Here is a 25,664-nt window from a genome sequence, read left to right as displayed (position 1 = left end):
TTCCAAAGCATAAGAAGCATAACCCATCGCTCATGTTCTTGCTCCAAATGGAAGTTTCTGACGGCGTTAAGTGCCCCCACATACTAGAGACTTCCCTCTCCCTCTCATTTTTGTGCAATGGAAAGATTTTAAAGAAACATCCCATCAGACAAACACTTGACAACACTTTAGCTGAATTTGGCAACTGAGTTACAATCACATACATCTGCTCAAGATGACTGAGATAAGAACAGAAGGGATCTGCATATCTTTTTTCACTGAGACACAGAAATATTTTCATAAATATTATCTTCCATTAGCCTCTTCTCAGATGACTCAATACATTTCCTCATATCATGGCATTAGTAAAATCAGGTATAAACTTGTTTTCATGACAAGTGTAGTTCAAATTCTGTCCAAAGGACTAAGTCACAAGTGAAAGTTTCAGAATGAAGAGACTAACAGATGGTGGACTTAGTGGTATTTGCTTCCAAGTAAACAATGCTCTCCTCTAAGACCTTCACCTAGACAAAGAAATACCAAATGCAGGACACATGTCAACCCTTGGCAACAATTTATTTTCCTTTACCCAACAAGATGACTCAGGTTAAAATCCAGAGCTTACTTCTTAGTGATTAGTTCAAACAACCATAAAAAAGATAGTGCCTCATAAGTGTCTGGAGGTTTCAGGAAATATAACAAACTATAGGCTATTCTGAATTTAATGGAAGAGTACATACACATCACTGGTATCTCTATAAGAAAATACACTCAACTCTGTCTACCCATTGTTTCCTCGCTCCTCCTGTCTCAGCTCTTCCTTTATCTATCACCTAAGACCTCTTCTGAACTCGGAAGGTACAGACCACTAATCTAATTCAATATTCTACTGAGTTCTAATCTGTCCTGTCTGAGGATTTCCCCAACTACTTTGCTGGGTTGTTCTCAAGATTCAAGGCTACAAACTGCTGGGACAAATACTGTGGAAAAGCACAAGCAAAACCAAAAGCCTTCTTAACACTCATCTAAACCTAAATGTTCTTACTAGTTTGGGGGCAACTAACTCTAAAGAAAGTAGAAGGGGTTTTGTTTGTTTGTTTGTTTTTCTGGCTGAAAGCTCAAGAACTCTTCAGATCAGTGTTAACCTCTGAAGTACCAGATTCTTCTGGACTCAAAGCCAAGGATGAGGCACTAGATTTTTTCTGAAACTTATTCAGCTGATTTTCAAACCAAGGCACTGAAGGAAACCTTCAACTCAGATCTGCCCACCACAAAGCTTTGGAACAATAGATAAACTTACTTTGTCCTGACGAGTTTCCGCGGCATAATGATCCATCCTATGTAATTTTCTTCTTCTTTTCTTTGGAGGAGTAACTGGTCTTTCCTGTCTCCTCTTAGGGGTAACCTTCCTCTTAGGTCTCTTAGCCGGAGTAAAAGGTGAACCATAACTACTCTCCTGTACTGGCGGATAGAGATGTCTGGACTCAGAAGTCGTCTGTCCTTCTGGGTCAGATATTAAAGCTCACACTTTGCCATCTGGGGTCAGCAAGACTTCTTAAGTGCAAAGAAGTTGGTATGAGGGATGATTCAGGGAACTCTATAGAGAGAAGCCTTCTAAATCGATCTTAATGCTGCTATTGCAGCTTCTTCACTGAGAACAAGAATATGATTTAAGAAAATCTAGTCATGTGGGTCTCTTTTGGATGAGGAGCCTACTCATGGATATACCTGAAGGTGACACAGAGTTATGTCCCATAACTCTTGCATTATGGAGAGACTGGCCCTTAGTTATGAAAAGCTCTCCATGTATAAAGTAGTAGCTGAAAGCTAAATAGAACACTAGTCACTTGGTCATCCCAAGGCACAAAGGGATTCATGCAGGTGGTTCCAATTCAGATTTTGACAGGTTCATACCACCAAATATACCCAATCCTTGGGAAGGATTAGGGGGAAAAAAATGAAGCCAAGGGTGGAATGAAACATAAATACCAAGCAATCCTCCTTGGCCATGAATGTACTTCTACAAATCAGGAAAGAGAACTTCTCACTGATGATTTAGGTTTCTGGGACAGAGAAATAGAAAGCCAAGAGGTGACCATAAATAGAACTGTCTTTTTTAAAATCCTCTTGTAAAAATAAATAAATAAATAAAATCCTCTTGTAAAATTAGGTAAAATATAAAAAGTCATCTAGATCTCTTCATCTTGATATATATATATATATATATATATATATATATATAAAGTCTACTTGGAGTTCCTGTCTTGGCACAGCAGAAACGAATCTGACTAGGAAGCATGAGGTTTTAGGTTCGATCTCTGGCCTCATGCAGTGAGTTAAGAATCTGGCATTGCCTTGAGTTGTGTGTAGGTTGCAGAAGTGGCTCGGATCTGGCATTGCTGTGGCCCTGGCGTAGGCTGACAGAAATAGCTCCAATTAGACCCCTAGCCAGGGAACCTCCATATGCCTTGGGTGTGGCCCTAAAAAGACAAAAAAAAAAAGAAAAGAAAGGAAAGAAAGAGTCTACTTATACTCTTTCTGTTAGAAATCCCCTTTGTGATTGGCCAATGGGGACGTGCTGTATAGCCCAGGAAACTCTATCCAATGTTCTGTGATAATCTACATGGGAAAAGAATCTGAAAAACAACGGATGTGTGTACATGTATAACTGAACCACCACTCTCTTGTATAGCAGAATTATCACAACACTGTAAATCAAGTGTACTTCAATGAAACTTTAAAAAAACGAAAAAAAAAAACCTTTACCCTAAAACTTGTCTAAGTTGTAAAATAAACCACTCCAGAGATTTGGTGGGGGAAAAAAAAAAAGAATTCCACTTTAGGTGGTGGGGTGGTGGTCGTGGGGTGGTGGCAGTACTATGCATCTTGTTTTGAAAACCTATCAAGCAGTGAAGGCTGACACATAACCTGAGTGAGGAAGATAACCTTTTGGGACTTCCAAATGCTGGAGAAAAACAGACCCCTGATTTGCTGATGGTGCAAAGGTGAATTAAAGCAGCAAGCCTTGCTGTCTCCCTAGCTGATTTCTCTTGGTGGGACTGTTCGAGAATCATTCAGATGCAAGGAGGGGCAAGAGGAGGATCCATGTTAGTGTATCCAAAAAAGGAGGCCATCTGCCATGCGATTTCACTGTTTCCAGAGCAAGCAACTGCAAAGGCACTTCCACTCTGCCTCATCCTCTCTCTCAGGCAGAGCGGTCCAAGGACACAGCCCCACAGACTCTGGTTTGGTTTGGTTTTTGAAATGCTTCTAGTTTTAGCCAATTCTCCACGAGAAGAGAAGCAAAAGGAAAAAGAGGGTTTACCATGTCATGGTCACCAAATACATTCAGCTGGAGCTCAAGTCTGCCCGTCAGACACTCGGCCATTTGCAAGAGACCTCAACATTCCAAAGACACCAAAGGTGTCACCGATTGCAGCAGGTTAGAGGAGCGGCAGGAGAGATAGGATTTAGTCAAAATGAGTTTTCATCCAGTGATTATGTTGCATGTATTTCCTTCTTCGAATGTTAGAGGTAGATGAAAGCTAAGTTTTTACTGACCAGCCATTCTTTAGTCTGACTTTAGAGGACATAGCCTGAGGTTATTAAAAGGATGGGGAGTAGAGGGGCGAATGTCCCTGCTTTTCAGAAGGATACTTTGCCATCTGAAGGTAGGAACTAGCCAGCCAAAGCTCTGCCTCTAGGCCTGGAAGAGCAGCCGAATGAAGAGTCACAGAGAAAGCAAAGAAGGTCAAATAGAAAAAAGATTGCGCCAATAACCAAAAGCAAGCATATTTCTGAACATTCACCATTACACTACGAAACCAGGAGCAATACACCATTTCTTGAAGCCTTTAGCCCAAGTTTGGTCATCTCATTTAATAACCTTTGTGAATCATTCTGAAAAAAGTATACCCAAATATTAAGCGAATAAAGCACGAATGTCGACTGTGTTGAAGCACACATCTTCAATCTTGCTAGATTGAATTATTTCAGTTAAATTTCAAATGCAAGATATATCCTCATTAGATGTAAAAGATAATGTTACTGATTTTAAAATAATATTTCAGCTAGTAAAATTTTACATGCACAATAAATGTAGATGAGGGGTAAATGGGGAAATAAACCAATTTGCCTACTATAGAAAAGAGGTTTTGGTGGCTTTGGTTTCATGTCTTAGAAGTGTAAACTGGTTTGCTTTTCTTTCAGTAAAAAATAAGATTCCTAGAAGCAAATGAGAAATAGTTGGAATCTGAAAATATCCCTTGCCTTAGCATAAGACAGTGACCCGGTTCTCAGGTTATCATAATTTAAAATACATTCCAAGATATCTCATCATAGGTGTTTTACCTCATAGATGTATGAGAATATCCCATTTATAAGAAAGAAGTAATACTAAAAAGAACATAGCATGAATACCTCCAACTTTTAATTCCAAAATACTCAGGAAAAAAAAAAGTTTGCGTATTTATGAAACTCCTGAGCATAGAACCATCATTATAGCAAATTAAAGCATCCTATATTATGCTTCATTTGTCACTGCTTGGTACTTAAAAAAGAAACCTTTTAGATTATTTCTCAATTCAAATACACATACATACTTTCAGGTAAGTAATTACAACTGAATTATACATATTAGGAATCCAGAGATGTTCGTGGATAACATCTTATATTGCGAAGTCATGCAACTGCTAAGGAAACGAAAATGATAAGAATTATACCTCCTCTGTATTGTAAAAAGCCAATTTTTGACAAAAGGAGATGTTCTGTATGGTTTGAACATAGTTATTAATGGGCCACTTTGCTTATCTCCTGGACTGAAGGAGAATTAAATGGTTCCCTGGTCTGGGAGTCAGAAGTTCTAGCCCAAGTTTATTTATCAGCCAAGCAACTGGAGTAGCCCCTAATCTCTTTAAGCTCTAGCCTTTTGCTTTTAAAAGAAAGCTATACCATTCTCTGCCTATGCCACAGGGTCCTTTATCCAAGCAAAACTGAACATTTAATAGGGCACATGGAACTGCTTAGGATTTGGGTTTTTTGTTTTTTTTTAACATTTTAATAAAATGCGGTTCCTTTTGTTCACTTTAGATTAATCTCAGAGAAAATCATCCTAAAGATAAAACGGCCATGCCTGCTCTGGCAGGAATAAGATTTGTATTTCATGTATGCAGATGTTTATCTCATTTTATCATTTGTGTTTCATAATCATGCACCAGTGGTTAAACATCAAAGGGATAGGAAAAAGAGCATCAGATGTATATGACTTCAATGATTTAAGGCAAACTAAGAATGGTTTCACACAGCCGTTAGTTTCCAGGGCTTAAAAAAATCACCACTGATGTTCAAGCATTCAGAAATATTTATGGCTCCTTAGTATTTACTGCCTTTGTTTAGATATGCTGCATTTTGTTCAAAAATACTTAAACTAAGACACACTTATCTGTATTTCTTTAGTCATCCCTAAGCTGAACATAATAAACTTAATTACAGCCAGCAGTGTTGCCATCGGCTATCAGAAAATAAGAGGGAGTTCCTATTATCAAAGAGTTTATGAAATAATTTCTCATCCAAAATCAAGTTTTATTAGATTGATATAGATCTCACCACCCTAATAAGAAAGAGAGGTGGAAAACATTTAAGATTTTGAAAGATTTAGATTTGCAAATCCCAGTGTATTTTAAAATGACTTGTGCTGAATCAATGAGAAGATTTTCATCTCTCAATGAAAGAGGGACATAATAAAACATCACCAAACCTTTCTCATTTCCTGAATTAGAAGTTATACTGGATACTACCTTACTGATTGTTTTCTAAGATTCCTGAATGTTGGAAAAAAGGGTGTCACGCTGCTCTATTGAACAGATTCATTCAACAGTATATTTCCCTTAATTAAGAATCTGTTTCTGGAGTTCCCGTTGTGGCTCAGAGGTTAATGAATCCGACTAGGAACCACGAGGTTGCGGGTTCAATCCCTGGCCTTGCTCAGTGGGTTAAGGATCTGGTGTTGCCGTGAGCTGTGGTGTAGGTTGCAGACGTGGCTCAGATCCCGCATTGCTGTGGCTCTGGTGTCGGCAGGAAGCAACAGCTCCGATTAGACCCCTAGCCTGGGAACCTCCATATGCAGTGGAGCGGCCCTAGAAAAGGCAAAAAGACAAAAAGACAATAATAATAATAATAGTAATAATAATAATCTGTTTCTGGAGTTCCTAGTGGCCTAGCAGTTAAGGATTCGGTGTTGTCATTGCTGTGGCTCAAGTTCAATCCCAGACCTGGGAACTTCCACATGCTGTGGGCATAGCCAAAACAACTTTTGTTGCACTTTGGGGGTTGATAGATATGTTTGTATCTTGATCATGGGGATAGTCTCAAAGGTGTGTACCTATGTGAAGATCTATCAGAGAAAAAATATCTGGTGCTATCATATTGGCTAGGTCGCTTGTACCTGCTAAGGCTATTAGAGCTATTCCCTGAACTGTAGAATTATTTTAAGGGACCTGAAATCCAGCTGCAATGTTTTGTATTGCAGGTTTCATCTCCAGATTCTTTTTCACCTCCTATCCCAGCGAGGGCCAATGCCAACCCTTTCTGATATTGCATCTTTTGATAGATGGCTGCAGGGCTGGAAGAGATCCCCTCTTATAAACACCAAGTTTAGGATATGTTTGAATATCAAACCAACCTGAAATGAAGTTCCTGTAAGAAAAACAAGTATGTTTAAGATTTTTAAAAATGTTTTAACACTTACAGTTCTTTGACTCTGTATCCAGCTTGCAGATACAAACTTACCCAAAGACTTTGTACAAATCCTGAAACAAAGCCAGTAGATTAGGTTACCCAGGGACTCCAGTTCACCTCAGGCAGAAGGTAAGCTACTAACCTCAGGGCCAAAAGGGCCATATTTGTGTCCAGAGAAATCAGGTTGTTCGGAATAGAAGGCATAGACTGAAGGCCTACGGGAAAATTAGAAGGTTCAGAATCTTCCCCAAACCACATATGACAGAGAATATCAAATATCCCTACACATTAAAAAAAAAATCCTCTCAAATCAAATTAATTAATCGCCCAACCACTGTTAGTCCTACCATGGAAAAAAATCTTTCTTTTTTTTTCCCTGTTGCTTCCTCAACCCCCCCCCCCCCCACTATGGTGACTGCCTTGTTACCACCTTCAGGAATAAAAAGTCACAAGGAAAATCTGGATACAAACTGAGCTCTTTGATTCTCAAGATAATAGAGTCCAGTGATAATTCACAGGGGCTGAGTGATCTGCAGTGTGAAAGAACAACCCCATCAAAGTGAGAAGTCAGTCTTCAGGCTTCCTCAGTCATTGGGAGGCTGCTGGTTTATTTATCAAATAAACTCCCTCTGGCTCTGCTGTGGTGGCCAGGATTAACAGCTAGAGTAATCCATGTAATTAAATGGTCCCCAATAACCAACGTCCATTGTAACCATGTCCTTCTTAGGGAAGCCACGCCTAAGGCTCAGAACCACAAAACTTTTAATAACACCAAATCTTGGTCGTGCTTCTATTGCACGTCCATCTAGGTGTTCACCCAATTCCAACCTAAGATGGAAATGACCTGAAGAAGGAACAGAGAGAGTGAGGGAGGGGGAAGCAGATACCTTTCGCTGTCTGGCAGGGTGAGCCACTGCAGGATGGTTAATATCCTCCGCTCGTGAGGGATGACCCTGTGGGGCAGCAACCAGCAAAGAGTGAGGTGAGGTTGCACTTTCACCAACTCCAGCCTGATGAGCCCTTGCTTTTGCATTCAGGCCAAGGGCTCTCTATTTACTACCATCTGTTTTCGCTTCATTGTTATAAATGGTCCCCTTTCCAGTTAGTTGTTAAATGTCCATTTCTATTTGCAACACGTTAACATTGTTCAGCTTCTGGCACAGAACACCTGACTGGAAACTCTGATTCACAGTTGAATGAAGGATCCACCTTGCTGATCAGAAGCTCAGCTATAGGCAGAAAGGACCCCAGTCTCAGAATCATTGATATTTCATGGGTAAAGCCAAGAAACTGTGGCCACAAAGGGATTAGGACTTACATCCCCAATCTGCCTTTTGCTGGTAGTGTGACCTCTCTTGACCTCTAGACCTCTGTGACCTTTCTCAGCCTCAGCTTATTCATCATTAAAATAGAAATAATAGCAAAGCACACTGCACAGCTTGGTCTTGGTCGTAAGCATAAAAATGGAACAAGAAGGCAAAGGGCAGCACAGTGCTTAGCACATAGTAAGTGCAAAAACAAAAACAAACGAAAACCTCATATTTATTAATGATCATAATTAGTCATCATTCTCTCTCTAAATAGCTATGTGACTTCAAAAACATTATTTACTCTGAAACTTTAAGTTCCTTTTCTATAAAATAAGGGGTTAGGAAAGATATTCTTGAAATTGTCTTCCAGCTCTCTAAAAATCTATCAAGAAGAGGCACATGTAATTATGAGACTGACAAAAAGGGTATAATCTTCATCCACAACGACATTGGCGTTTAAGTCTCATTCCTCTGTTGAAATATAATTACCCTTATACTGGCACTCGCTTCAAGAGCTCTAGGCTAACATGATAGTGTTGCATCATGGGCTGAGTTACATTAAGATGTTCACAAGCTGAGTGAGATCTTTATTTATGGGGAAATGTGCTTATTCTTTCCCCCAAAGGAGCACAACATAGTTTTCTTCTCCCCCCTCCAAGACCAGGCATTAGAGTATGTTTACAATGAATTTAAACCAAAGCCCAAGTTTAATTGTGGATAGTAGAAATTATTGCGGCCAAGGGTGAACCCCAATGTAAACTATGGTCCCTGGGTGATAACGATGTGTCAACGGAGGTTCATCGTTTGCAACAAATGTCCCTCTCTGCTGGGGGATGTTGATAATGGGGGAGGCCGTGCATGTGTGGTGGTGGGAGGTAGATGGGAAATCTCTGTAACCCCTGCTCAATCCTGCTGTGAACCTAAAACCATTCTAAAAAATCAACTAAGAAATCTATTATTTCGGACACTGATGAACCATTTCAACTTTTATTTTTTGGCAGGCGTGAGCATGAGAGAACTAGGAAAAAGATGACTCTTCAGAGCCATGGTAGATGGCTAGAGTTGGCAGGGACTCTAATCAGGCAGCCTTCCCCATTCCCACCCCTGCCACCATATGCCATCAATGATCCCCTTCTCTCGGGGAGGGGGGATTTGCCATTCTTCTCTCTGGCCCCCTCTCTCTGTCTAGAGCTATTGTACCAGCTCAGAAAAATTATTTTTACTATAAAATGAGTCCTCATTTAAACAAATTCCAATGCTATTGAATAAATGTGACCCTGTCTATTATAGCCGATAATTGAATTAGAATTAGGCATAGCAGAATCAGGTTAATCACTTGAGGTATTTAATTCTTCAGCTTTAGAAATCCCCTGCATCTCAACAGAATAATTACATGTTTTGAATTCTTTCCTAACTTAAAAAAAAAGTGAATGTCATAGCCTTTTCATTTTACCTTACTTCACTACCTACCTACAAACTGCTTTATTTTATGTAATTTCTATTAAGTCACAAAAATGGATTCTGATGGATTCCCTTGAAGCTGATGGAAAAATACAAATTAATAGCATTTGTTTGAAGCTGAGAATGCTCACCCTTTAAAGCCTTCTTTGGATGGGGTACTTAACAAGTAAAAAGCAGGGGGAAAAAACATCAGCTCTGAGGCCAGAATGCCTGGGTTTATGTTGGTGATGAGACTTTGGCAAGGTACTTAACTCTTCAGTGCCTCTATAAAATGAGGATAATAATTGCATCTATCTTATAAGACTGTTGTAAAGATTAAAAGAGATAAGACATATAAAGCATAGCATCATGCTTGGCCCATAGAAAAATGATAGCTCTGGAGTTCCTGTTGTGGCACAGCGGAAATGAACCTGACTAGCTTCCATGAGGACACAGGTTCCATTCCTGGCCTTCTTCAGTGGGTTAAGGATCCAGTGTTTCCATGAGCTGTGGTGTAGGTCAGAGACACACCACAGCTTGGATCTGGTATTGCTGTGGCTGTGGTGTAGGCTGGCAACTGAAGCTCTGATTGAACCTCTAGCCTGGGAACTTCTATATGCTGCAGGTACGACCCTAAAAGAACAACAACAAAAAAAAGATAGCTCTTATCATTAGGTACTAGATTCTTAGATCCACAGAAATGATGCACTTATTTATGAAACATTTATTAAAAGCATATTATGTTCAAGGTATTTGTGTGACTATAAATAAAGATACAAGGTACACCTATCAAAAAAAATCATAATATGGAGAAGTCACCATTCTCTGCTTGGAAAGATAAACAGGTGATTACCTTTTGGTGGGCAGGGGCTGAGTGTGTATGTGTGGGAAGAGCATAAGATGAGAGCTTTGCTATTCACAATATCCAAGACATGGAAACAACCCAAATGTCCACTGACAGACAATTGGATTAGGAAGATGTGGTATATATACACAATGGAATACTACTCAATATAAAAAGAATGAAATAATGCCATTTGCAGCAACATAGATGGAACTAAAGACTCTCATACTGAGTGAAGTAGTCAGAAAGAGAAAGACAAATACCATATGATGTCACTTATATCTGGAATCTAATATAAGGCACAAATGAACCTTTCCACAGAGGAGAGAATCATGGACTTGGAGAATAGACTTGTGGTTTCCAAGGGGGAGGGGGAGGGGGAAAGGGAGGGAGTGGGGTGGTTGGGGAGCTTGGGGTTAATAGATACAAACTATGGCCTTTGGAATGGATTGGCAATGAGATCCTGCTGTGTAGCACTGGGAACTACGTCTGGTCACTTATGATGGAGCATGATAATGTTCAAAAATAGAATGTGGACATGTATGTGTAACTGGGTCACCATGTTGTACAGTAGGAAAAAAAATTGTATTGGGGAAATAACTATTTAAAAAAAGAAGAAAAAAAATTAAAAAAAAAAAAAAAGATGAGAGCTTTGGAGGTGTGAGTGCCCACCATAACTGTGACCTTGGGTTTAACACTTTATCTCTCTAAGCCTTGGTGTTCTGAGCTCAAACATGAGGAGTCAGACACAGCAGTCTCTAAGTTTCCCAGGAGTTCTAGATTATCTTTATGAAATAACCTCGGAGACCAAAAAGGACATGGTCCTTAGCCAGGAGTGTTTTACCACACAGGGAGAGCACGAACAGATCTGACAAAGGAAGAGTGTATTCCAAACAGGGAAACGGGGTTCGTGTTGTTGTCTTTACTATCACTAATTGATACAGAATTTGTCATGGGACCAAGTACATTAGACATGATCAGAAAAAGAAAGAGGAAGGATGGCAAGTCTTTGATGGTAAAGGGAAACAAATTACCTTAGGACATACACAGATATTGTCTGGCCATGGTTGAAAACAAATACCATTTATTGACTATTCTCTGTGTACAAAGTACCCTATTAAACACTTTTTTTTAATGGCCTTGGTGTATGGAAGTGTCCAGGCCAGGGACTGATTCCGAGCCACAGCTGCAACACTGGATCCTTTAGCCCCTTGCACAGGGGCCGAGGGTCAACCCAATCTCCACAGCAACCCCAGCTGCTGCAGTTGGATTCTTAACCCACTGCACCATGGCAGGAACTCCCCTCCTAAGTATTAAATAAGTAAACTCATTCTATCTTCATGAAGACCTGTGATGGAGATAATACCATTCCGTGTAAAGATGAGGACAATGATTTATCGAGAGATTTAATCTATTAAATTGCAGAGCTGGGATTAGAATCAAACTAGACACTCAGACATAAAGGGAATTACTGCCTTTTAACATGGTTTAACATAAAAGAATGTAATGGAGCATCAGCTGAGGATGATTTTGAAATGAAATACTATTATTTAAAAAACAAGGTTAATTTTAGTTACAGTTTGGAACCAGGTTAAAAAGAAGACCTGTGAAATCTAAGTCTATGGTTTGAATCTGGTTTTAAATTTAAATTGTTTCAGAATATACTATGTGTAGATTTCCATGATGTATATTCCATTAAATAACTGGAAGTATGACAATTTTTTTAAGTTCTAGGAGATTTTTTTTTTCTTTTTTTTAAGGCTGCAACTGTGGCATATGAAAGTTCCCAGGCTAGGGGTCGAATCAGAGCTGAAGCTGAGGTCTCCACACCACAGCTATAGCAATGCAGGATCTGAGCTGAATCTGCGACCTACACCACAGCATGCGGCCACACCAGATCCTTAACCCACTGAGCAAGACTGGGGATTTAAACTTCCTCCTCATGGAGAATAGTCAGGTTCTTAACCCATTGAGCCACAGTGGGAACTCCTTGGAGATATTTCTTAAAAATAAATATCTTTTTATTTTAAAGGGGAAAAAATGAATTCAAGTCACTTCTGGGATATAAAGATTAAAATGAGAATAGTCTGAGAAGTAAAGCAAAACTACCAATGTCTTTGGAGCACACAATAGCTACTTTCTTAGAAGCTTTGAAATGGGTAGAGAAAATGGCCATTCAAGAGCAGAACACTAAGTCTTTTCAATGAGATTCTACAGCAGTTTCGGGGGGTAAGGGTGGGGACTAAGTATTAATTATGCTGTTGGCGCCTCTCCATTATGCCAGGCAAATATGCTGTGGAGTAGAAGAAATCACTTCCATAGCCCCATCAATGACAGTCAAGGGTTAAAAAATGTAATGCATAAGATTAAACTGGTAAATCAACATGTCATTTCTAACATATACTTATTTCTTCACTGAGAAAATCTCTTTTAAAAAGACGGGAGGAAACGTTTTTAAGGGGCACTCTGTCTTAGCTTCAAATCACCAAAGCCAATTTCAACCGACCCCTTCAAATGTGAAAAAGCTATTTTTATTCCTAAATTTGGAGAATATAGACGGTACCCTTCTGGATTAATTTGAACCTGTGATTGCTCTCAGCACACTACTATTACAGAATAGTCATATTTTTGTTAAGGCATAAGAGGCAAATATGGAAAGAGCTTTACGTGGTTAAAAAGATGGAAAGAACATCTCAGTGGGAACAAAATCCTCATGAAAGTTAAAACAGATTCCTTTTCTTACGAAGGAGCCTCAAAAATAATCAACATGTTGACACTTTTATTAGGTAAGTTTCATCTCCAGACTATTTTATGAACATTAACTACTAATCTCCCATCACCTCTGCAAGGGATAAAAGTAGTTCCTTTCTTCGTATTAGGGAAATGCTGGACGGACCTTAGTGGAAAAATGGGGTAGAAACAGGGGCTTCCCCTTGTCTTCTTGCCAATCCTTGTCTGTAGTTTCCAATCTCTAGACCACTACCTCGGCCATCTGAGACCACTTTAGGCTTTAAAAGTTGAGAACCCAAATAAATGTAGCATGTTGTAATATAGTTATAGAGAATGATAAGGCAAACCACAGCAATAAATAAAAATATACCTCCCCTAAGTGCCGAGTTATGAAAAAACTATAAACAGGGACAGAACAACCTAAAGGATGACTAGAAGTAGAAGAGGAAATCTTCCTTATGTTCCACCAAGAAAAGATGAAGGGGAAAAAAAGAGAGAGAAGGAAGAAGAAAAAAGGATGGAGGTGGAAGGAGAGACAGGGAGAGGATATCAAAAAAAAAAATATATATATATACCTGGGGTGTGTTTTGAATCAGAAAATATTCGTAAGTTGGAGTATGTTACCATTTCACTGAAATGAAATCACATTAAATGACCATTTCATAAACTGAATCATAATGGTAATTTTATAAACATAGACAAAATAAAGGTAACTTACACAGACCAGAAGAATGTCCCAGCTTTCACCCCTTGCTTGGTGGCTGTAATCCACAGCTAATGAGGGAAATATAAGAGGCTTAGAACATGTTCTGAGTTGGTCAAAGAGAAAAAGGTTTTAAAATATATTAGCTTAGATATCTTATACTTTACCCAGACCCCACCATAAATTTCCCAAGATTTGCAACCTTTTATTTTTCACATCTGGAAGTCAGAATTATTCTTTCCATAAATGTTATTCAATACATTCTCTGTAAAAGCTTTCAAGCTCTGCTATGATCATAGCGGCTTTTTAAAAAACAAAAAACAAACAGAAAAAAAACCCCTCTTATTTCATCTCAAGAGTCTTTTCTGTACCTGTCTTTTCTGATCATTGTTTTGAACACTTCACGTAGTCTGCAGAATTCTGCTCATCAAAGGACCCCTAGTGACCATATGTTTCCTTGACTGCTGAATGCCTACAGAGAACCCCAATTTGGTACACAGATGCCAGAATCTCAGAATTTAGCTTTGTCTTGTTTTGTTTCAAATAAAGTTAATGAAAGGGAGTGGGGGTGGAAGGGGGAGGCTATTTTTTATTCTGGGTTTTCCCTTGTATTTTTACTTAGCCTTTCAGTAAATGGAATTTTCGAAGTAAGTTCCTGGGATAAGTTAGGTGAACCAAGCATGTCATTAAGGCTTTTAAAATATTCCTCCCAGCTCATGCTGTCAGGAGGCAGAAGATATGGCAGTTAATAACTTGAGCTCTGCAACCAGATAGCTGGATTTTAAGCCTTGCCTCTGTCACTAGCCAGCCATATGGTTCTCTGACCTTCAGTTTCCATTAAAATATAGATAATATTATCTAGCACATAGGATTATTCTAAGCTTTAATGAGGTAATACATGTGAAGTCTTTAAAACAATGTCTTAACATTTGGTAAATGCTAGATCGAGTTTAATTTTAATTACTATGTAATAATGGAAATAAATATAATCCAGTCAGTCTAAGAACATTAAAAACAAAATACGATGGCTAGTGAGCCAGTAAACAGAAGTCTGTGAAAAGAAACACCTTTAGGAGCCAAAGAGGAAAAAGGGGTGTGGCTTGAGTTTTTCTAAGGCCAAAGCAAAAAAGTCTAGGAGTTGCAACCAACCACTTTCTGGTTTCATTGTCTCCAGATTTTGACAGTGTTTTACTTACTCCAGTTACAACCTTTGTGTCTTCAGGAAAGGGGCAGTTTGGAGGTGGGGGGCATCTCCTAGATGGTTTCAGAAAGGTCTGGAATGCTTGGCCTGGGAGAATTCTACTAGGATTCCCCATCCCTTGGGAGGACTGGAAATCCTCAGCTGCAAAACCATAGCTGTGCTACAGCTGGCAAGTGAAGAATGGGGCAAGAGAGCATGAGCGCCCTCTCAGATCCGTGGAGGTCTGAGCTACCAGTGGATGTCTTCATCACGAAAGAGGTGGAGTCCTTGTCCCATTGGGATAGACCACAGTGATCAGAATCTTGGATTGCTCTGGAGCACCCTTCCTGGGTTTGGTTCAAAGTATCCTGCTTTACAGATAAATTCTGGCACTCCTACTATCTCCTGATCAACAAGGATTCAAAATGGGTCCTGGGGTGTTTCATTCATTCTCCTGCCAGTGCCTCCATTAGCGAGAAGATGTATACTCAAACTAAGTTCTGGACATCCTGCAGGTGCCACAAAACCACCTTAGATACCAGAGAGATCAGTTTTTTAGAGTAAGTGATCTATTCTCACACAGTTTAATTTCAGAAACACAAGCTTAGTGTATGCAGAGCCAAACAACTTCCTAGGAAGTCTTGGTATTTCTAAGGAAGTTGTACTAGGCAATACTTGGCAGATACAAAATGTAAAATCAATCTGGGGTTTTCTAATGGAAAATTTTTTTTAATATAATTTCATCAGATGATAACCCTGCACTTTCAAAAGTTATATTATGGGATACATGCTGATGTTGGTATTATCTGGGCAACAGGAAGCCCTAGGAGCAACTTTTAACTTGCTAACACTCAGGGGGAAAGATCATCAGAAGGAGTCTTTGCCAGGCTATTAGGAAAGAGCACTGGGAGAGATGACAGATGTGGGTCTGCTAAAAGCATCCTGATAGCAAAAGCAGAATTGCTGGTTCTTCACACTTTTCTGTACTTCCCCAATTTTTTACATTTTGGTAATTAGAAAAAAAATTAACCAATTGTAAAAGGCAATGTGAACTATGAAGACAAAGGTAAAAAAAAATTTATTTCTTTATTTCTTTCAAAAAAGAAGCGAACAAAATTCTTGCTGCTTCTTGGTCAAAACTATGTTGGCCTTATTTTCTAAAAGAAAACTGGAAGCATGGTCAGAAAACTGCAAAAAGTGGACAGATAAGATAGAAGACTTTGAAACATTTTTAAAATCTAGGAGTTCCCACTGTGGCTCAGTGATAACGAACCCAACAAGTATCCATGAGGATGTGGGTTTGATCCCTGTCCTCACTCCATGGGTTAAGTATCTGGCATTTCCATGAGCTATAGTATAGGGTGCAGATGTGGCTCGGATTTGGTGTTGCTGTGGCTGTGTCCTACAGCCAGCAGCTGCAGCTCCAATTCGACCTCTAGCCTTGAAACTTCCATATGACACAAGTGTGGCCATAAAGAGCAAACAAACAAAAAACTGAAAGAAAAGGGTCCTAGCAACAATGAACCTGCTCTGCCAAGGTTTAGCAAATGGTACAAGACTGAAGCATAAAGTTTCTTAAATTAAATCAGATTATGAGCTGCTATAAAAGTTCCTTTGCAAGCTATACATATATATTATATTTCAGAACCCTGAAGTTAAATCTAATTAACTACAGAGGGGGAAAAAAATGGCACTAAAATTTCCATCCAAAAGGAGAAAAATAAAAGAGGAGCTTCTCAGTCTATAAGGGGGGGGGGATCATAAAACAGAAGTCATAAAACTAATTCCTTGTTAATTCAGAGAAGTGGGAATTACAATTTCCCATTCTGAATTTGAATGCAATATAAATTTCCTCAGAGATGAATCAAACAACATAGCTTGAAAAATTATCTGAGAGGATACGGAGTTTGGCCTTCCTCACTTTAATGCCAATAATTTTAATTCCACTGCTTTGCTTTATCTAGAAGTACAGCTTTTAATATTTGTGTCCTAAATGCTACCTTTTGAAAAGGGGTCAAATGGGAATGATGTTGTGTATTCTTGATATGTTATCAGGAATAATAAAATAAAATGAAACTTTCCCACTGGGACCAGGAGGATTTAAATGTGAAATCCAGCACTTTCTCAAATTCAGTAAAGTATGGAGCTGTGGGAAAAGAGGAGAAGTTTTAAGAAGGAAAATAAGTGAAAAACATTTTTGAAAACCAGAATTACTATTGTAGTCTTTCTAGCATTTCTTGGTAGGGTCATTATTTTATATTCGAAAGCAAAGAATTAGAAGAAATAGAATTCTGGGGGACCAGAGAAACAGGCGTGGCCCTGGTGTCACCAGGAGTGAATCAATCACTGAGATTCAAGAGTCAGAACAGACTAAAGATGTGAAGCTTGGGGGATACAGCAGAACGGACTGTGGACAATGGACTGTGGACTAGTGTGGCTCCTTCCAGGTGGTCAGAGCCAGAAGAAGACTAGTGATGAAACAGGGGAAGAAGTACCAGAAAACATGCCTCAGAGGGAGGTGCACAACAGTTCGATCCAAAAGATAGTAAATGGCAGACCTAAATGTGTTGGGCTGAGGGTTAGGTCCTGAGAACAAAGAGATAAATAAGTCTCTACCCTTATGGTGCCCATGGACTAAAGTGGGTATGTGGATAATTTCAAATGATACAGCGACAATTATGATAGAAATAATACAAAAACCCAAAAGAAGAGTCCCCTGAGCTTAGCTAGGGTGGAGGGAACTTAGTGAAAGCTACTTGGGAATGGATCTTTCTTTCTTTTTTTGCTTTTTAGGGCCACACCCATGGCATAAGGAAGTTGAATCAGAGCTGCAGCTGCCAGCCTACAACACTGCCACAGCTACGTGGGATCCGAGCCACGTCTGCAACCTGCACCACAGCTCATGGCAAGGCTGGATCCTTAACCCACTGAGCAATGCCAGGGATCGAACCCACATCCTCATGGATGCTAGTCAGGTTTGTTAACCACTGTGCCATAACAGGAACTCCGGGAATTGATATTTCAACCGAAATTTGAAAAACAAATGAGCCTGATAGCACAGGGACCAGGAGAGCAGAGTCTATCCTAAGTACATCATGATATAGTAAAAAGAGAAAAAAATACAGCTGTATTTTTCAGAGTTGCATATGAAAAAAAGAAAAAGAAAGAAAAGGTAAAATTTTCCTAAAAAAAAAAGAAAGAAAGAAAGAAAAGAAAGACACCTGTTAGCAAGATGACAAAATAAACAGAGAGGTAAGAAAAGACTAGCCCTTTCCATCAAGCCAATCCTGTTGGCCTCAAAGTTCAGTCCTATTCTAAGATCATTCTTCTCTTTGCTGTCTTTTTCTTACATTTATACACTACAGTAATTCACAAGGAGGGCCACAGGACTACTGCACTGCATCACTAATACTGGCCAAAAACTACCATAGGCCAAGCAACGTGAGAAATAATAAGAATGCATCTGCTTCTCTTAGAAATGCCTTCTTCCAGAAACTATAACTTCAGAGGATTTGCAAATGGTGAGGTGCTAGACTCTCAAATCTCCACACTCAGTGGCCCCCTTAAAGTCTCATGCGCTCTCCACTTTGCTGAGTCCAGCTTTAAACTGAACAGGGAATTTCCTCACTGACATACCTTAATATTAAAAATTACAGGACTAGGAGTTCCCGTTGTGGCTCTGTGGTTAACAAATCCGACTAGGAACCATGACGTTTCGGGTTCCATCCCTGGCCTCGCTCAGCGGGTTCAGGATCTGACATTGCCATGAGCCATGGTGTAGGTCGCAGACACGGCTCAGATCCTGCATTGCTGTGGCTGTGGCATAGGCCGGCAGCTACAGCTCTGATTAGACCCCTAGCCTGGGAACCTCCATATGCCACGGATGAGGCCCTAGAAAAGAAACAAACAAACGAACAAACAAACAAAAAAGAATAATAAAGTTGGAAAACTCACGCTTTCAAAAAAAAAAAAAAAGAAATTACAGGATTAGAGCAGAGGAATTTTTCAAAGAAATACACACACTTAGGGCACTCCATTAAAAGTATGGAACTTTTGTAATGAGAAAAAAGCAAATACAGTTTCAAAACAATAATGTAAAAAGGAATCCCATTATCATATGTATAAGAAAGGCAGGGTCATACAGTGAATGACAATATTAATAGTGCACTATGAAGATTAACAAATTAAAAGCAGACTCAACTTTGCTAAAGTGGCTATATCACGGGGTTTTAAATGAAATTAAATTATAGAAATTATTTTTGGAAATCTAATGGTACAGTTTTCAGATGGACACTATACAAATGCCTCATGTCATATATCAGATTTCAAACTAGAATAAGAATGCTTCTTATTCACCATTTAATCTGACTCATATATTATTTAGCCAAATATCTTTCATGGTTTAATCACTCAGTAAACATAAGTTGAGTTTAATTTAGTTACCTAAGATTTTTATAAGTATTTTCCTTACTCCAATTATTTTTTAACTGGTGATTTTTTTGTGAAATAAACAAGCCTCTGAGAGGGTTTATAAATGCTTAAGGAATATTTTTTAAGGCTCATCTTTTCTTATACTATTTATAGTTTCTTATACTCATACTAAGTTTCTGCCCATACATTCTCCCTATATGCCAAATTTCAATAAAACATGTTTTAAAATCATATCTACTGTGCTCCTTAGAATTCTTTTTTTTCAATTACTCAATGAATTTATTACATTTATACTTGTACAATGATCATCACAATCCAATTTTATAGGATGTCCATCCCACAACCCCAGCGCCTCTCATTCAAAAAAGCAGACAGGAACACAAATCAAATTCAGCGCAAATCTTCGTCAGCACTAGGAAATTACTCAATTTGGTGAAATGTGTCAACTTGGAGAGTTAGTGAGGAAACAAGCAAAGGGAGTTAAGACAGAGACTTCACTTCACTGAGCAGGTTCACAGGATTCCCTCTGCTCTGTTTCTGCAGAAATTAATGAATATGTGGACTCATCCTCTGAGTCATGCCAACCCGGAGGAAGCCTAACATCAACACTCAGGGTTAAGTGGATCTAATTGGATAAAATTACTATTTATCTCGATATCCTTTATGGCTCTTCAAGCAAGTTTGCTTCCATGACAAAATTAATATAAAATATCAACTGGCGGGGAGTTCCCATCGTGGTGCAGCAGAAACAAATCTGACTAGGAACCATGAGGTTGTGGGTTCAATCCCTGGCCTTGCTCACTGGGTTAAGGATCCGGCGTTGCCAGGAGCTGTGGTGTAGGTCGCAGACACAGCTCGGATCTGGCGTGGCTGTGGCTGTGGCTGTGGCATAGGCCTTCGGCCACAGCTCCCATTAGACTCCTTCCTAGCCTGGGAACCTCCATATGCCTCGGGTTTGGCCCTAAAAACACAAAAGACTATATATATATATATATATATATATATATATATATATATATATATATATATATATATATGTATATATCAACTGGCAACAGTTTGACAGAATCCTAAGTTCAATAATGTTATCTACGTACACCTAAAATGTTCCTCTATCATAAACTTTGTTCAAGAAATCCACCCTGTGAACAAATTTCACCATGCTCATAACATAGGGCAGGCATCCTAGACTACAGGGACTCCAGCCGGAATAAAGACAGCAGAATCAGAACCTCTGCCATAAAGTAGCATGTCTATGGACATGCAAGAAGTCTTTCAATGTTTTTTTTGTTGGTGGTGGGGTTTGTTGTTGTTGTTGTTGTTGTTGTTGCTGTTTTGCCATGTCTGCAGCATGCAGAAGTTTCTGGGCCAGGTATCAAACCAACACCACAGCAGTGATAACACCAGATCTTTAACCTACTGGGCCACCAGGGAACTCCACCAATGTCTTTTTTAAATGAAAAGCCCATATTTAACTTTGCATAATGATTTATGATGCAATATGACTATTTTTATCATAGATGACCTTTGTTTCAAAGAGCAATACCATTTTTTTCTTACTTTATATTCTCTATTTTGCCCATAGACTGCAGCAAACACTTCCAAGCAGTTGATCATTTAGGGAAGGTAGACACGTGGACGTGTGCAAACATTGCCCACTATTCATGCCTTGGCAGATTGTAAAAGAGTCTCCCAGCCTCTTTCCCAACCAGTGCTCCAGCAAGCCTCAGCTCCAAGGAGGCTCAGCCTCTGATCAGAGTTGACATGAGACGGAACCATTTGCCATTTTTCTTCTATGTGTTTCTGATTGACTGTGTGTACTGGGATGTGTTCTATGGGAATTCAGATCCTTCTACGCAAGACTGCACACACTTAGTTCAGTTCTGCACGTTAAACAGCTGTGGCTTTGTGTTGTTGCAGTTGCTCACATCTGCCTAGCCATCTTATCTGAAATAAACAGAATGAATTCCTTCAAAGTATTAATTTGCTGGTCCAGAATCAAGGTAGAATTCCATTTATTATATGCAACTTCCCAAGATCTTTAAAAATTGGATCAAACAAAATAATTCATAAATTTACTGCAGGTTTCGTTGAGGGTTTTTTTTTTTTTTTTTTTCAGTAAATTTCCCTGTTCCTGTTCATATGGCTCCTGGGCCAAAATTTTGCAATAATCATGTCATTCACTTTTTCATTATACCCATAAATCTAGTAAAGCAATAACATCTGACTATTCCTTCTTCAAAATATTTCTGAATTTCACCCCCGTGTCACCACTTCCACCACTATCATCACCCTAATGAAGACACTTATCGTCTCACAATTTTAGAATTATAACCTCACATAAACACACACATACACACATAAACACATGTATATATACCATATATATATGGTATATATACAAGTGAATAAACACAATATATACATATATACACACAATACACATGCACATATATACACACATATATGTACACACATACAGCCACACACACATCCACCCACATATATACACAGTATTAAAAGACAGAAATATTGCCATGTGTGAGGAAATTAAATCTATCTTTTTCACAGGTAACAAATTTGAGTATGAAATGTTTCAATACATAGACACACAAAAAAATGCAAAACTTACCGGTTGACCTCCCCACCATCTATGATTAAATTTCTCTCGCCCTCGAAGATGGAAAGTGGCATCAAATACAGGATCATACATTGAATTGCCAACAATTCCATGTGATTCTGGATACAGCCCCTTTGTGGAAAAGTAAACTTATTTTTAAAACAATCCACATATAATATTTCTTCCATAAATTTTCCTATCATAGAAGATTTTCTAGTAATATTTAATTTCCAAATTTATATAGATATATATAACCTTCATATGTATCTGTCTGAGCAAACATAAATATTACATACAGGAGTTCCCATTATGGCTCAGTGGAAACAAACCCAACTAGTACTCATGAGGATGTGGGTTCAATCCCTGGCCTTGCTCAGTGGGCTAAGGATCCTGCATTGCCATGAGCTGTGGTATAGATCGCAGACGCAGCTTGGATCCCAGGTTGCTGTAGCTATGGTGTAGGCCAGTGGCTGCAGCTCTAATTCAATCCTTAGACTGGGAATTTCCATATGCCGTGGATGCAGACCTAAAAATGGACTAATTCTAAGCCATCTGCAAAGCAACATGACTATAAGAAATTTAATACTTGAGTTTTTTTAACTGTCACAGTCTGATAAGATCACAATAATTTTTATTACAATAAATTAACCTTCGGACTGAAATTTACTTATGTGCTTCCAAGGAAGCTTCTATTTCTAAATATACCATTCCTTTTCTTAGGCTCTATTTCTACCCCAAAGCAAAAAAAAATTAATAAAATAAACAAATTATATTTTTAAAGAAGAAAGCAAGGTATAATTGAGCATATCTGAAAATTAAATCATAGCTGCCCTCAAGTCAACATCATTATTTGAAAATTCTGAAAATAAAGAATAGATCCTGTGGTATTTGAGAGAGGTTGAATATATGTGTTCAGACAGAACTGCCCCTTAAAAAAAAAAAAAAGTTCTAAAGATGCAACGAAGTTCAGTCCCTCACAAAGTTGTAAAAGGCATTTACTATGAACAAATAATACAGATAAGATGGAAAACAGAAAGATTTTATTTGAACACTAGGGAACATGTTTTGAAAATCTCCCTTGAAGTCATTTCAGGATGAAATCAGCCCTTTGAATCTGCACCATTTGAAAAAATACTTACAGTGGCCAAAGTGTATAAGTTAGGGAAGGTTTTTGTCGGGTACACTGGCCTCATGTAGGGGGAGTGGGTGCCACAAGACCCTGGAAACAGAAGTCAGATATTAGAGCAAGAGAACAAGCAGGAGTCACTTCATGTATGGAAATCCATTCTATAAACCATCAAAGACATGTGCTACCTTCACTTCGGAATTTCCAACAGTAAAGCCATTATCCATGTATCTCAAAACCGACAGGTACGTGGCTATTGCACAGATCATGGATTACAGATGGAAGCACAGCATGAAAATGACTTACTTAGTTTTTCAATGTTAGGCATGACCTTGCTGCCTTTCTTCATATATGATGCACGGAAACCATCCACTGAGAAGATGATAAGTGGAGGACGAACAAACCTTCAACAGTAACACATTAAGCTTTAGAAAAATTATTACTACAGAATTTGCATTATACCTAGTCAATCTCAATAATTAGAACCGAGAATTTTCAAGATGAAACTTTGAGTGAGGCGATCAGTACAAGCCTGGGCTTCCAGCCACATGACATTTGTGATGATGTAAGTCCAGACTTAAATGACCAGGGAAGGGACTGGACTTCAGAGTTCCCCTAACGTATTTTTTTCACAGCTGCTTTTCAAGGTTTTTCACAATGTAGAAGGCTGTTATATTTGCCTAGAATATGTATGCTCCCATTGGCTACCTGAAAAACTCCTATTCATTCTTTAAAACCCAGCTCAAGATTTCCTCTTTCATAATATTAGTTGCTCGTGCATCTGAATCCTTTTAAGATATTAACACATCTTTTATCGTTCACATAGATTACATTATATTATGATGGTATATTAACATGGTTATTATTTCTTCACTAGTTTTATTAATTTCTTGCTATCTATTTATTTATTTATTTTGCTTTTTAGGGCCGCACCTGGAGCATATGAGGTTCCCAAGCTAGGGGTCAAATTGGAGCTACAGCTGCCAGCCTATGTCACAGCCACAGCAACACAGGATCCAAGCCGCATCTGTGACCTACACTACAGTTCACGGCAATGCCAGATCCTTAACCCAGGGATCAAACCCGCAACCTCACAGTTCCTAGTCAGATTTGTTTCCGCTGTGCCACAACGGGAACTCCTTCACTAGTTTTAAAGTACCAGTTTGGGTTTTATTCATCTTTGCATTTGTGGACCCATAGTAGGGTTTCAATAAATATTTATCAAATACAGGAAGGAAGGAAGGAAGGAAGGAAGGAAGGAAGGAAGGAAGGAAGGAAGGAAGGAAGGAAGGAAGGAAGGAGAAATTAACAGTAATAGCACTTCACTAGAATTAAATACTTAGAAAAATTCTTTTAGGTTTAATTATAAAGTAATTGCAAAAATAATTAAAATTAATTATTTTTAGCTCTCTAAAAATTAATCTAAAATTCTTTTAGGTTTAATTATAAAGTAATTGCAAAAATAATTAAAATTAATTATTTTTAGCTCTCTAAAAATTAATCAATAAAGGATTAGACCATCCACCTAACTAGGGCAGGACTGAGGAAATAAGGTCTTGTTATATTCTAAAGCTACAATTGTTCAATCATATTTGAGAATACTAAACTATGTGCAAAATTGTTTCTAACAGTTTGAAGATAATTCAGCAAGCGTGGGCTTGAGCTTATTTGAAGCCACATAATATATGAGGCACATTTTATTTTATTGTATTTTATTTTATTTTATTTTATTTTTGTCTTTTTTTGCCTTTTCTAGGGCCGATCCCATGGCATATAGAGATTCCCAGGCTAGGGGTCTAATCGGAGCTGTAGCCACCGGCCTACACCAGAGCCACAGCAACACAGGATCTGAGCCACATCTGCAATCTACACCACAGCTGACGACAATGCCGGATCCTTAACCCACTGAGCAAGGCCAGGGATGGAACCCGCAACCTCATGGTTCCTAGTCGGATTCATTAATCACTGAGCCACGACGGGAACTCTGATACGAGGCACATTTTAAATGAGTCACCTATAAAGCACTGAGACCAACATTATGTATGAGTTAATTGTTATCATTACTATTATCATTTAAAGCTTCTACCACTGTTTTTTCCTCAAAAATATCTGAACACATTTTAAACAGTCAGAAACTACTGCCATTCCATTCTGAAAGTCCAAAGAAGTGCAAACATTTCATGAAAGTTAAAAAGGAAACAAAATATCTAAACACTTAGAATTTGTGTCCCAGGCTATGCTGCCTAAAACAAAAATACACTCAATCAAATACATGAATGAAAACACACTGGGAGAACATTTATTTTCTGCCAGGCATTTTAAGGGTCCATGAATTTTCAACAGTTTCCTGGAAGGCATAATAAGTGCCTTATGCTGGTCACACTTGAGCTGTGGGATGTCACTCAAGTTTGGCTGTACCCCAGCAAAGCAGTGCTTCAGTGGCTTATCAAGTTTCTGAAGCATCTGGTAGGAGTTACCATCTTGGATAATATTTTTAAGAAATTCTGTCATCCTCCCTTCAGCCACCCCACAACCAAAAAAAAGGAGGGGGGAGGAAAAGCAACAC

At 38.7% G+C, this 25,664-nt stretch overlaps 1 protein-coding gene across 7 annotated transcripts in view; it reads right to left on the bottom strand.

The window, feature by feature from the left end:
* The window catches only part of ENPP2 (ectonucleotide pyrophosphatase/phosphodiesterase 2), a 113,413-nt gene that overhangs the window by 40,138 nt on the left and 47,611 nt on the right, over positions 1 to 25,664 (bottom strand). For 6 of the 7 annotated variants that reach the window (XM_047783361.1, XM_047783363.1, XM_047783365.1 and 3 more), the window contains exons 6-11: positions 23,405 to 23,502; positions 23,112 to 23,191; positions 21,985 to 22,104; positions 13,757 to 13,812; positions 7,602 to 7,667; positions 6,857 to 6,929 (exon numbers count right to left, since the gene is read on the bottom strand). In XM_047783361.1, the coding sequence (XP_047639317.1) occupies positions 6,857 to 6,929; positions 7,602 to 7,667; positions 13,757 to 13,812; positions 21,985 to 22,104; positions 23,112 to 23,191; positions 23,405 to 23,502 (493 nt within the window). Of the gene's footprint in view, positions 1 to 1,279; positions 1,436 to 6,856; positions 6,930 to 7,601; positions 7,668 to 13,756; positions 13,813 to 21,984; positions 22,105 to 23,111; positions 23,192 to 23,404; positions 23,503 to 25,664 lie in introns of all 7 variants that reach the window. The other variant, XM_047783368.1, reaches the window with a different exon arrangement.

The sequence above is a fragment of the Phacochoerus africanus genome, chromosome 6 (genome assembly GCF_016906955.1).
Source record: "Phacochoerus africanus isolate WHEZ1 chromosome 6, ROS_Pafr_v1, whole genome shotgun sequence".
Taxonomy (NCBI): domain Eukaryota; kingdom Metazoa; phylum Chordata; class Mammalia; order Artiodactyla; family Suidae; genus Phacochoerus; species Phacochoerus africanus.
Note: the sequence above shows the minus strand (reverse complement) of the source record. Positions and strands in the feature narration are given on the sequence as shown.